The 13551-nt window shown below is 43.8% G+C and overlaps 1 protein-coding gene across 5 annotated transcripts; it reads left to right on the top strand.

Moving 5' to 3' along the window:
• The first annotated feature begins 187 nt into the window (after positions 1 to 187).
• On the top strand, positions 188 to 12996 carry snx16 (sorting nexin 16). Of its 5 annotated transcripts, none has more exons than XM_069697996.1 (9): positions 188 to 315; positions 1378 to 1906; positions 2616 to 2702; positions 5105 to 5253; positions 5547 to 5616; positions 7046 to 7182; positions 7392 to 7514; positions 10722 to 10758; positions 12739 to 12825. In XM_069697996.1, exons 2-8 carry the CDS (start codon positions 1499 to 1501, stop codon positions 10738 to 10740), a joined length of 993 nt encoding a protein of 330 aa, XP_069554097.1. In that variant the 5' UTR covers positions 188 to 315; positions 1378 to 1498; the 3' UTR covers positions 10741 to 10758; positions 12739 to 12825. The 5 variants fall into 5 exon arrangements, with proteins under 5 accessions (XP_069554097.1, XP_069554099.1, XP_069554096.1 ...); XM_069697998.1 differs by having other exon boundaries at positions 10725 to 10758; XM_069697995.1 differs by having other exon boundaries at positions 10722 to 10763; positions 12739 to 12822.
• Positions 12997 to 13551: the final 555 nt, after the last annotated feature.

Here is a 13551-nt window from a genome sequence, read left to right on the forward strand (position 1 = left end):
ATATAAGATGACAAAGAACTAACTCTGCACATGATTCAGGGCCAATATGTGCTGTCACCGGCGTTGGCACGCACTGATAACCACTTCAAACTTCTTTCTTTTTCACGCTGCTGAATTAAATGTAATGTAATAATATTATGGGTGTCGCAGCGCCCTCGTGCGGTCACCTTCAGTTACTGCTGCGGTCTGCGAACATGAAGAGGACACAGGAGGAGACAGGACAGCGGATAAACAACACCGGGACAAGCACACGTTGGGTTTTATGTGTATAGGAACATCATTTTCCGGTGGGGAAGGATATTTTGCACTCCCACGGTAAGCCAAAGTCGTTTTCACTCCGCGCCGTCCCGAGCTTCGTCCACGCTGTCCGCGGTAGCTCGCTCAGCTAACGTGAACGTAAGGCGATAGCCTCTTTCAGCGGGACGGCGGACACACCAAACCCCGGTCAGAAATCTGTCGGTTAAAGCGTTGGCTCATAAATGATCGGCAAAATGCTTCAAAGAAGATAAATAAAGACTTTTAATGACGTATTGGGAATGTCCGCCCAATTCGGCTTGAGACTATTATCATAAGCAGGTCTGACTTTAATAAAAAATTAGAGTTAGTTGACTTTGTTTGGGTTGATGTGAATAGTAATTAACTGAGACTAGTTAGCGTCAGCGTTAGCTGTAGCAGTGAGAATATAACATCAGGCAAAGCAGCGGTATTTTATATGTTATATTACCTTTGTGCTCTAAAGTCTTTTGTCATTGTAGCTGCCGACTGTCCATAAATAGAAACGCATGGGAGCGTCGCATTAACTTAATTGCCACGTTTTGTTAATGGAGTTCGTCCTGCCGCAGTCACGTTAGCTCGGCTGCTAATTGAACCCATCAAAGGCTCGCTGCGGTTTTTAGTCACCTGACTTTAAAAACGAGAGTTAAAGTGCGAAGCTGGATAATAATGCGAGACACGTTGGATCCCAGCTCCTTCGTCATGTTTAACCAGCTGCAGAAGACATCTGTCTTCACCATCATGCAGCTTCTTCCTCCTTTATCTCAACCCGAAGCATCGAGGCTCTTTCTTAAGGCTCTTTCCTCATGCAGCTGATCCAACGACACACTGATTATCTGCACATCTTTTACAGGCTTTTTCCCATAATGAATTTTATATAAAATATATTAAAAAAAAAAAAAGAAGATATCATAAATTATGAATGACATGTGGCTCAAGTCAATAATTGATGTGCCCTTCCAGTCTGGTACACTGACTTCAGGGTAATGTGTGTTGACACACAGGGCCACATTTGTGCAAGTTTTGGAAGATGTTTGCAATTTAAATCTTCCCAAATACAATCTTACACCGAACTCTTCTGATCCTTTTTTTTTTTTTGCAAAGGGTCTTCAAAGGCATCGTCAGCCCCGCGGGCGGAGCATCGCGACCAGACTTCATCATCACACATCGGTGTGAAAAGCTTTACTGACGACTGCGGTGGCGGGGCGGGAGCACGCAACTCAGGATGGCATCACCCTTTGTGCCTGTCGCCGTGCCCATGGACCGAGCCTTGTCAGGCGGTAGCAACAAGCCGAGACGGCCACAGCGAGCTTCATCACTTGGGAGCGTCTCCAGCAGCTCGGACTCTTCCTCCCCCGTCACCAAGGTCCCCGGCGAGGACCACGGAAGAGGATGCTCAGGTTCGCGGAGTCAGTCCCGATGCTCGGACAGAGCCGGCCGCAGCCGTACACCGCCGCCCCTCCAGAGCTCCGTGACGCTGGCCCGGGTCAACGGGACGCTGGAAACCTCGGTGGAGTACTCGAGCTGCCCTCGCTCCATATCGGATCCTGTTGGGAGCCAGCAAGTGGAGGAGAGGCCCATCACCCCCACTTTACTGGGGTATGAGGTCATGGAGGAGAGAGCCAAGTTCACGGTATGAACCCAGAGCATTTGTTAATATCCTCGAATCAATGTGCTCATTTCAGCTTAAGTGCTCCATTATCAAGTCTCTATGCACTAAACAGAACAAGCATAATGGGAGAGGCCTTCATAGAAACTGAAACTCTAGTGTCAACATTTATTCAGCACACAGACTCGTCATCATTTAGATCCTACAAACACTTGATAAAACAGGAGGAGACAAGTCTTTCTACACTTCCAGAGGAAGAAGTTCACTTCACTCCCTTATAGGAGCTGAATTTTGGGTATAATTGGGGTAAAATGTGGGAAACAACAGGACAGAAGTCCGTTACATTTACAGTGTATTACAATATGTGAGTGAACAATGAAGTCGCTCCATCAGGGTTTTCTCACCATTATAATTGGGAGCGGCACACAAGTGTTTTTTCACAGCACCTAAAGCGCTGTAGCTTCACTATGAGCTTTGTTTACCAATGTTTGGGGATCATTTGTATGCCAGACAGTGCATTTGTAACAAAATATTTGAATGATGATAGTAGAAAATTACATTTAAATACATAGATGCTCCTCAGTTCAGTCTTTATCGGGTTGTTTTGTGTGATTTTTCGTTGTAAGCATTTTGTATTTTGTGTATATTAGAACAATTTCTCACAAGTCCACCTGTTAAAAAGTGCAACATGTATCTACCTCTGCAGTCTTTCAGTTTGTTTTCTCTGCTGCAGGTCTACAAGGTCCTGGTGAAGAAGACTCCAGATGAGAGCTGGGTTGTGTTCAGAAGGTACACAGACTTCTCCAGACTCAACGACAAGGTGTGTCCGGATGTGTTTGTCTGTGTGAAACCTCCTTCTGTAACCGTCCGTCCCTTCCATGTTTGCAGAAACTGGTTTCGTCCATCAACGCTTTTGCTTTCAGCGTGCTTTCTGTTGTTTTTGAGTGCTCTGTGGAAGTGATTAGCGGCGCACAATGAAGCCTTCTGTTCCCAAACAGCCCAACAGGCCTGAGCCAACGAGCAGGACGACTCTCTGGCGGTTTCGGGAAGGATAGTTTGGTCGTAGATTAAAGAGGGAGACAAAATTAAGCCCTTTGACAATATTGTATGTGGGGGTAAAAACCTGAAAAAAATGATGATTGATTAAAACTATTAAAAGTGATACAGACACATTAATCCAAAGCGAAATGAATGAAAACACAGGAGCTGAGATCACCTTACATTGAAAGGAGAGAAGACAGAGGAAGCATGCGCTTCTTTTCCTCCATTTCCGTGGATCATGCTGTTTGTGTTTGTAGAAGTCTCATTCATCACACATTTCACTATTTATTTTATTAACTTCAGCAATTTGGCGCAAATCTTTCGATGATTTTTCTCCGTCTAATTGTCTTAAAAATATTACAAGAAGCAGTGAAGTTATTTAGGAGAGCTCGCCAGCTGTGAGAGAAGCCGAACACAGTTTTTTTGAGACGGGTCAGCAGAGAACCGAACCCTGTCACCACTTGATTAAGTTTGTAACACACAGCACCGCCTCCACAGCATTTGTGTTGTAGCGTGGACCTCACCCAACATCGCTTCACTCTCGGGTCATGCCAATGGCTCCGGCTACCAAGTATGAAAACAAGAAGGTGTGACGCACACACACACACACACACACACACACACACACACACACACACACACACACACACACACACACACACACACACACACACACACACACACGTTCACTTCTTGATAAGAAAATGGACTCCTAGTGCTGATTACAAACATTTTTAAAGTGAAGACGGATTGATGGCAGAGATAGATGGAGGTCGGCATGGTTAACTTTGAGGCAGTCATCACAGGACACTGAACAGCTGACGTCTGTCAAAAAGGAGGCAAACGGGTCAGTGAATTGATGTAAGAGAAGCATTTGGGAATATTTCTCTTTAAATACATGCAGCAACTTTAACTAAAAATGGCTGAATTACGTAAAGGAAGCCGACTGGCGTCCTCGTTCCTTGAAGATCAAGGGTTTCAAAAAAAAGTATCCCAACGTCTATAAAAAAAACTTCTTAGCACATCCCAGTATAAAGCACATGTCTCCTATTTGTGTTTTCAAAAGAGTCCCAAAATGTGTTCCAGGTATCATAAACATCACTCCACAAGTGTTCCTATGAAACTTGCCCTCCAACCCGCTGAGACGCTGTGGGGTCACAGGTGAAATTTTAGAAGCTGTCTGGTTTTACATGTGAAGAATATTTAATCCTGTTATATTCAGTCATTCAGGATGAGGCCGGGGTTAAAGGAAGGTCTGGCAACAGATGCAGCGTTTTTTTTTTTTTGTTCTGGACTCACATGGCTGTAGGAACCGTTTGTGAGGAGACGGTCGTATCAGTGCAGTTTTCTGCAGCCTTTACCAGATCTATTGTTGCATGTGACAACACAATTACTTGATCAGTATTGTGTCACGTTATGCAGTTTTGTACTCAAATTGAAGACATTTTTTTTTTTTTATATCAAAATGTGTCAATGTTTTAATATAATAACCATTTATCCACATTTTGAGAAACTCAAATTTTTGTAATGCCACAAAAAAAATGCATCAAGTGTGGTTGTACTTGGCTGCAGGGTGGCAGGTTTATTAAGCCACAGTACAAACGAACACATGAGTAGATTTAATAAAGAATTCCAGTTAAGTCAAAAGAGGAGACTGTTTTTCCACGTTTCCTCTTAAAACAAATTATCACTCTTTTATTTAGCCAAATATACATGATGTGTAATTCAAAATATCAAGTTATGTTTTAATTTACAGAAGAAATGAAAAAATAAAAACATTATAATTAACATTTATATTAAATGTGGAGGTAGTTTTTAATTGTGAAACCTCTACATTGTGGTTATTTAATCAGGGATGTGGATTGGAGGAGGTGTGTGTGTGTGTGTGTGTGTGTGTGTGTGTGTGTGTGTGTGTGTGTGTGTGTGTGTGTGTGTGTGTGTACACTACTGTTTATCCCATTACGTCCACACAAATCTCTTTGATCAAATCATTACGTTGGCTTGAGCGCTGACATGTATTGTTTTATTAACTGCTGTAGGTGTATGCAGGGGCGATCATGTGATACTCACTCCCGTGTGTGTGTGTGTGTGTGTGTGTGTGTGTGTGTGTGTGTGTGTGTGTGTGTGTGTGTGTGTGTGTGTGTGTGTGTGTGTGTGTGTGTGTGTGTGTTTTCTGTCCAGCTGAAGGAGATGTTTCCAGGCTTCCGCCTCTCGCTGCCTCCCAAGCGGTGGTTCAAAGATAACTACGACAGTGACTTCCTGGAGGACAGGCTGTTGGGACTTCAGGCGTTTTTGCAAAACCTGGTCGCACACAAGGACATTTCCAACTGGTGTGTGACACCATGTTAGAAATACAGTCACTGACCCGTGTGTTGTGTCATGCTGAGACATCAGTGCAGACACAGTTGTTTTCCTAACTCTTTATTTTGTGTTTGGTTGGATCGGTGTTACACAGAATGCATATTTATCTCCACATAGATTACTGATAGCAGCGTCGGGCTATTTTATAAAGTTAATGAAGTATTTTTTCATTTTTGAACTGAGCACGCTGGTCCGTTCAAAACAACAATCTCTCACATACACGCTCACACTCTTATGTTACATCCTTTGTTCTCGTTGACAGCCTGGCAGTGAGAGAGTTTCTGTGTCTCGATGACCCTCCAGGGCCTTTTGATAGTCTGGAGGAGAGCAGGGTAAGTGTGCAAATATGCAATGCATGAAAAACAAATGATGTATTTTGATGATTTCTGGAACTAAAACCGTGGAACCCAATATTTCCTTCCAATGTTAAGAGTTTCCTGTGGAACTACAAACCAGTTTGATTTGTTAACCTCACGGGGACACGCATGTCCGCATGTGGGTGATGCAACACAGTCTTACAGATGTTGTCATAATGTTCCTCTGATGTGGTAACATGCTGAGATACGAGCTCAACATTATATATTCACTTTGCACGTTGGTAAGTTGCAGGAACATACATATGTTGAGCAGACTTGAAAAGTCTCAGAGTTTCATTAACTCATTAGGTCGTCAGTGACTTGTTAGGACTTTTTAGAAATGTCATCAGAAACTCTAAATCCTGATAAATGTGGACTCTTCATACCTTTTGCTAAATCTCAACACCTGAGAGCTTTTCCAAGCAGCTGACTGAAGGTTCAAAATGAAGCTGACTGATTCCTTACGAAGCAGTGAAGGCTATAAAAAAAAAATATCTTCTCACTTGCAGTTTCTGCTGCCTTAACTGTCAGTAAGAAATTGTTGTTAAGGGCAGCAGTGGAAGAAAAATGCTGGGCAGAAAGGCAACACAGAAAACCCCCATATGACCCTGCAAGAGGGCAGCAGACGGGTGCACAAACAGGATCTACATGGACGAGTCATCAGAGGGAAACTTCACCTCATCACGAAATCTACGTCTAAAATCTGCAAAGCAACATTTGGATACCTGCTGCCAACTGTCGGGAAATATTCTGCTGTGTGGTCGTGCGGCAGCAGGTGGAACAGGAAGCTGTCTGGACAGAGGGGCTGGATGGGAGTTCACGTCAGGAAAACTCTGGATGCAAATGTCATGCAGACAGTTGATGACAGCTTCTGTAACAGGATAAGGATCCACAGCGTATTATAAAATTGACCATTAACCTTTTCAAATGCGCCCCGCCGCTGAATGTACGATGGAGACAGACTCTCATCACACCAGACAATACGTTTGTCCAGTTGCCCTGTCGCCTACAGCTGCCCTCGTAAAACAGCCTACTTTATCTGACACTGTAAACCTATGTATGTATGTTTAAAACGGATTTAGAAAATGACTTGAGATGAAAGTACAGTTTGTCTTCGTGTTTGCCCGTTGAAGGCTTTTGCATCTACTAGTCTCGTCCTCGTCTTCTCCTCTGTTGCCTGTCAACTAAAATCAGCAGGCTTATTACCGGTATTTAAATAACACGCAACCAAAGGAGATGCTCGCCTGCATGTCGTGAGTCTGCTCTCCTCCTCGACTGCCTGTCAGACTCAGCAACTGGCACCACGCATGCACACACGCACACACACACATACGCACACACACACGGCATAGAAACCATTAAAAATGTAATTTTGGGTTTAAATGTTCTCCGTCTGTCCGTCCAGGCGTTCTGTGAGACTCTGGAGGAGAGCAACTACCGCCTCCAGAAGGAGCTGCAGGAGAAGCAGAAGGAGATCACTTCCCTGAAGAGGAGGCTGGAGGAGAGGGAGCAGGCCATCCTGCAGCTGGAGAAGCATGTCAAGTCAGTAGACACACACACACACACACACACACACACACACACACAGTAAGTACAAGATGTACCAATGAGGGTAGATAAACACATTCAGGACACAGATACAGGTCACATGTTGTTCACAGCATGTGCTCCTTAACTGCATTATCATGAACAACATTGAAGGTGGAACTAAGTCCATCTGATTGTGTATTGTCTGTGTGTCCGTGTCTCAGTAGTGAAGCTGCGAGTCCCGAGTCTCCGTGTGGTCTCTCAGCTCAGGGCAGCGAGAGCAGCGCTGATGCAGACGTGCAGTCGTCCGCTATAGAGGCCGACCAGGACATGCCTGCCGACACGGGGTAACACACACACACACACACACACTCACACACACACCGAAGCTTGTCACAATAAGGAAGTAAGTCGTAGGCAGCGGCAACACACACAAACAACACGTTTAATCAAATCAATATGAATTAAAGTAATTAATTTAACACTCCCCAGTAAATCTCACTACATCTTTAACCACTCTTGGTTTGAACCCACAGTTAATTTTCTAATGCTTTTAAAAAGTAGCTCAGGGATGGAAGACTGAATGCTGAACATTTATCACCTTAAGGAGCATTTATGCACTGAGGCCTTCGTTCCACCCGTCAGGTTAATTCAATTCAATTCAGTCTATATAGTAAGTAATATAATAGTAAGGTTGAGTTAACAGGCTGCCTGCGGATGTTTCAGCCACAGACTGAATATAAATGTGTTCGTAGCTTCCAGGTCTGAATAAAGAGGCTGATGCAGTTGTACCTTAAAAAAAAAACAACCTCCGGCTCCACAGACTCCCATTCAACTTCTTTTTCCACAAGTTATCAAGTTTTTAACAGTTAAAGTCCCTCCTACTTTCTGGCGGTCCATCTGAAAATAATCCGTCATTAATTAGAAAAAAAGCTTCAAAAAGATGTTTTTGGGGGCGTGTCTGTTTGATTGACAGTCCTGTGCTGCAGTCAGGTTTCTACTATCGCTGGGTGCGACTTAGTATCGTCGGGTTTCCAGTCAGATCGAGTCAGATCCCGCGCTCGCTCCTCCCCAGCTGGTCCTAATATGGTCACAACCGTCTCCAAACCGCTCGCAAGATGGTGACGGCCAGTATCCGAACTCGAGGCTTCATCACAGCCGTTCACAAACCGACGGGTGACATCACTGTTGTTTGCCGCTTGGTTTCAGCCGTGTGACAGAACAGGAGGGTAAAAAAGGCCCGTCTCCTCTACAGACATGGATTTCTCTTAAGTGACTGATTGACGATCTACGGCGGTGAACTTGATTGAAAGGTCCTGAACAGTGCGGGCTGGCCTCTACCACCTAATTCAATTATTAAGTATTGATTTCATACAGCAACAAGACTCGTGGAGCACACGTTTTAAATGCATTTCTCCCCATAGTGTGAAAAGTCTTTCAGCAAAAGCATAAATACCACAATGGAAACTTACTCCACTACATGTAAAAACTTTTCATTAAGGATCTGACACGCAGAAAGGTTCCAGATGAACAGCATGTTCAAACCTGCAATTCCAAAAATAGGATCAAATGCTGGAGGAACTTTGAAATGTATCTGGCCATAAAGTGGGTGGTGAACAATGTGTGTTCACTGAGGCTCTAATATTGGTGATTATTCCAGTATTTTGATGTATTTGCTGGATTTTCTGGCGTTCTAATATCAAGAAACGTATAACTCAAAGTAGAGCTGGCCTGAAGTATTCCACGAAGGCTTTGTTCAGACCGCCAGCCCAGATCAGATTTTTTTTATCATATCCAGATTGATTTTTGAAAGTCTGAACAGCAAAAAAAAACACATGAACTACGATTTTCGCAATCTGGATCCAAACCACATTTGGAGGTGCTGTAAAAATGTGATTCCAATCACATTTCTACAGATGCGTCTCAGTCCGGACGCTCTGCTGGCTCAGACAACGTCATTTCTAGAGAGACAAGAGTGAACAGAATCTACGCGGCCGCCGGCAGAGCGCTGTGGAGGACGACGACGACAACAGTCCACAGAAAGATGCGGAAATAAACTGTCTGCTGCCACTTCTGTGCCGACAGCTTCCGAGTTGGAAAGCTGCGCCACCAGCGTAGCTGCGCGTACGTCGTTACCACAGCAACCCCTGCAGACAGGTTGGAGATGTCTGGATCAGTCTGGACACACCAAATCTGATCTGGTCAGTTGCGGACAGTCTGTCCCTAAAGAGCTGATATGAGAGAAAAATCGGATCTTCCTGCAGTCTGAACAAAGTGATAGCCGGTGAGAAAAGGTCAACAAAGTTTACATTAGTCTAAGAAAGAACAAGACTCCAACTAGGACTTGTTAAAAACGGTATAAATAACACACAGAAAGCTTTGTTCAGGTTTTCCCTGTAGGGAGGTGGTCCAGTGGGAGAATGACATTGACAGCAGGAGTTGTAGCCGCTGTGAAGCACATGCTGACAGCAGTGATTAGGTTACTGACTCGTCAGTCGTAAAGTGTCCAGAGAAGCCAAAGTTTAAATTCAAATGTCACACACCCCATAAACAGAAATAAAAACCCGTTAATGTTTCATTACGACGGTGCGGCTACATCAATGCAAAGTTGTTCTAGACAGTAAAAGCTGAAAGCAAGAGCAGAGTCAAGACAGATGGCGCCCTGGATCTGGTTCGATAGATTTATTAGATACGCATGCTGCAGGTCCTTTTATCACCCTCCGGTCATCACTGTAGAGAAATAGGTACTTTATTAATCCCACAATGGGAAATGTTGGTGTGACAGTAGCATGTACAGGGCAAAGCAATAAATTACAGAATATAAAATAGAGGTAAATTAATTTAAATGCACATTATATACAACTTATATAAAAATAGAATAATATTAAATTGAACTAAACTAAAGCACTGTAGTCGCTAGTTCCTATGTTGAAATAAGAAGTTCAGTCTAATCGCTGGTTGTTTCCACACATTCAGAATCATCACTGCTTTCGTAGAGTTCCTTTAAAAGGCGTCTGGCTTCGTGTGCGCTCTTGTACAAGTTACATTTTAAAAGCTCATAATTACAGTTTTGTCTTTTTCTGTAGTGTATCACAGTTTTAACAAAGTTACTTCTTACATTCTTTGTCACACCCAGAACTTGAACATTTTTTTGATGCCCCAAAAATATATATGCATTTGAATCATTAAATTGATATAAATGTATGAGGAATAATCAACTCCTGGTTTCATGTACTATACAAATATTATTCAACCAGGAGAATCTTTATTCGGGGACAGCTCAACCCGGAGTTTCAATTAATGCAATTCAGGCCCTCATCAGAGCCATACGTTTAGACTGAAGTGCTTGTCTGAGTAAATAAATCAGTCTCTGATTGTTTTATTTTTGTAATAAATCACTGGTAGTAGTAATTAATTAGATATTTATTATTTCAAAAGTAAAGGTGATTGTCAATGTCATTATGCTCCTCACAGTCAAACCCTTTAGTTTGTTTTGTTTTCTACACATTTTCACCTCACTTCTTGTGTTTTTTTTTAACCCTCATATTTCACAGCAGTGCTGCCCCAATCTGAAAAAAGAGCCCATAACATGTGAGGTACTTCAAACTCCATCTCAGCAGGCTAAACCCTCTGGTCCTTTCATCTTCTTCTTCACAGTAACACGCATCCCATCATGACCTGTACGATAAAGGTGTCCTTGTTTTGTGGCGTCGGGGTGTTAAAGGATCGGTTCAGATTGTTTTCAAGTCTGTCGTAATACATTACTCTGAAGTTAAATGTGCAGTTGATTGTTGTGTTTGTTCTGCCTGCACATTTTACATGTTGGTACTGTGTTAGGATTTACTTGCCAAAAAAACCCAACCTATCTTTTAAGTGCTTGCGGTCCGGATGTTAATTGAAGCTGGGGTGAGTTCACTTTCAGGAAAGTTCCTTCACCGAGATGGCCAATAAACAGAGAGTCAAATTGACAACTTTTATTTATCAGCACTGTTGCATGCTACAATTTAAATGTGTTGACTGCAGTAACATTACAGACCCTCCGGTTGTTTCCGCTCTTTGAATGATGTAAACCTGAAAATGATTTGCCCTCAGCTGTGTGTTTGTTGGACTGCGTGTTTCTGTGAAGCTTTTGGCTGTAACACTTGCATCCCTGCTTCATGTATGACTAACACATGCTGTCAGCGCCTCTCCTCCCGCTGGTGATGTGAGCTCACTTATGTGGACATCGTAGGTTGTTGGACTTCAGGTTTCTCTTTCTTCCTCTCTCCATCTGTCGTATCAATCACTTCTGATTATGCAGAGTCGGGCTCAGATCTCAGCTGCTCACAAATAACGTGGATTCCTGGTGCTGTGTGCGAGGCGCAGTCAGAACGTTTGGAGACGGTTCTTGTTGTGCAGCAGCGGAGCTTTAATGTCTGTGAATAAATACTCCCACGTTACGTAGCTTGATCAATATAGGCTCCCAAGTTGGACACGTTTTTGTGGCCGCTGGTTCGTGCACATTTGAGATTTTCCTCAGCGGTACTTGCAGCGCGTGGAACAACTTTCTTGTTTGACCGATGCGTTTCAGCTCGTGGCTTCATCGGGTCAACATGAAACACTGCAGCAAACACTTCAATACGCTGGGCTTGAAACAAAGGAGGAAAATCAAATAGGTTAAACAACAAAAAAAAAGGAAGCGCAACCGCACATACAAACGCACTCGCGTTTGAGGTTTCACTGTGGACCCGACACATGTTTGGGGAACAGTACAACTGTGTTGAATGAGCAGACATGTTTTCAGGTTAATTGTACCAAACGTTTCCCCTCAGAAAGTCACAGGAGAACTCTGTGTTGACAGTTTGTACCTGGGGGACAAATTCACGGTGCACAACCCCACAAATGGCAACGAAAACCAGCAGGTTGCTCCTGACCTGAAGCACTTCGTTCCGCCGAGTTGCTTCATTGGCTTTCTGAAGCGTTTCAAGACTCTTTGTTGCCGACTTCCGGAGTCTTGACACAAAATTAGATTTTTCCGTCTGCTCATGTCGACGGTGAAATCGCAAACGTGCAAAACGGGGGTCACAAAAACGTGTGCAGGTCAGGCGCTGATGTTGGTCAAGGGATGTAACTCGGGAGTACTTCTTCACCAATGGCAGAGCTTCCTCCTCCTCCTCTGTGCACGTTTCCGTGCTGAGCTTCGTTTGATCACAACAAGAGCCGTCTCTGAACTTTTTAAATCGCAAACTCTTACAATATTTTGTGTGCTATATGTTATATTTGAGGATGCAGACCAGTAGTAAAAGGCCCCGACACGTTTCTCTGTGGTCAGTGATGCAGGAACAGATGGAAGAGTCGGAGAGAAAAGCCGTGGTCCTCTGTGTTCTCGGTGGACCTTTTAACTGTGGTGTTGTAGCATTAATAGCTTCATTCTCAAATTGAGCGATTGGAGTGTCTGCCCTCTACATTTCCTCCCGGATCCTCTCGGTCTGTCGGCCTTCATGTTGTCTGAGTCTTAAAACTTCTCATATTCCATTTAATTTGAGTCAAATGCTGAGTGTGTTTCCTCTGCTGTGACTTCCCTCTCTCCAGTGGACGGTGCGAGGTCGAGCCGGTGAGATCCTCCGCCTGTTGGTGCGGGCCGACGCTCGGCGTCTCTCCTCCGGTCATCCAGGTCACTCAGCTGTACCACAAGAAGCTGGAACACGAATGACAAACCTCCTCTTTCATCCTCCACTGCTTCACTACTTCCAACAATGTTTTTTAAGCTGGATTAGTACTCCGCACCCATCTCTTGTTTTTTTTTCAGTCGTTTTGAACGACATCATCGCATTTCAGTTTTCCACCCTCCAGACGGAAGACGCTGTTTCACCTTCCAGTCTTGACGTTGGATTTGATGCATCATCTCTTGAACATCTGTGTATAGTTAAGAGGGAATGGTTTTACATTGAAACTATCTGTTTCACTACTCAACGGGTTATGGGGATGTTTTATCTGGAACCTACAGAAGACTTTGACAACCTCAGACTCGGCCCTCAGTTCACTTTTGAATTTCCTGCTGCGCCAGATTGGATCGATTCGGTCCTGCGCTCACAAAGCCAAAGTTTGGCCTCTTGACCAAAAAAAAAAAAAAGAGAGAGACAAGTTGAAGACTCACACTAGTGCTTCGATGACTTTCACAAGTGTGACAATCTACAGAAAACCTGAACCATCATCTCATCAGTTTCTGCATCGCCTTATGGCTCCTTATTAGTGACAAGAGCCCCCCCTTCTGCAACCAGAGGAACAGCGCCCCCCTGTGGCTGTAGAAGTAAATACAAAGTCAGACTCAGGATGAGCACTCGGTAACCAGATGGGTATCACAGAGGATCGGTAACTTTCCGTTTGTCATTGCTTCGTACTGCC

The sequence above is a fragment of the Brachyistius frenatus genome, unplaced genomic scaffold (genome assembly GCF_029030835.1).
Source record: "Brachyistius frenatus isolate BFR_SWC_R1_liver_20210118 unplaced genomic scaffold, ASM2903083v1 Contig_25, whole genome shotgun sequence".
Lineage (NCBI taxonomy): Eukaryota > Metazoa > Chordata > Actinopteri > Embiotocidae > Brachyistius > Brachyistius frenatus.

What these genes read in the sequence shown, in the direction of transcription:
- snx16 (XM_069697994.1), top strand. Translation starts at nt 1,499, where the DNA reads ATGGCATCACCCTTTGTGCCTGTCGCCGTGCCCATGGACCGAGCCTTG. An exon ending in ATAGTCTGGAGGAGAGCAGG is followed by an intron (nt 5,617 to 7,045) that starts GTAAGTGTGCAA and finishes CTGTCCGTCCAG; the next exon opens with GCGTTCTGTGAGACTCTGGA. An exon ending in GACATGCCTGCCGACACGGG is followed by an intron (nt 7,515 to 12,738) that starts GTAACACACACA and finishes CCCTCTCTCCAG; the next exon opens with TGGACGGTGCGAGGTCGAGC.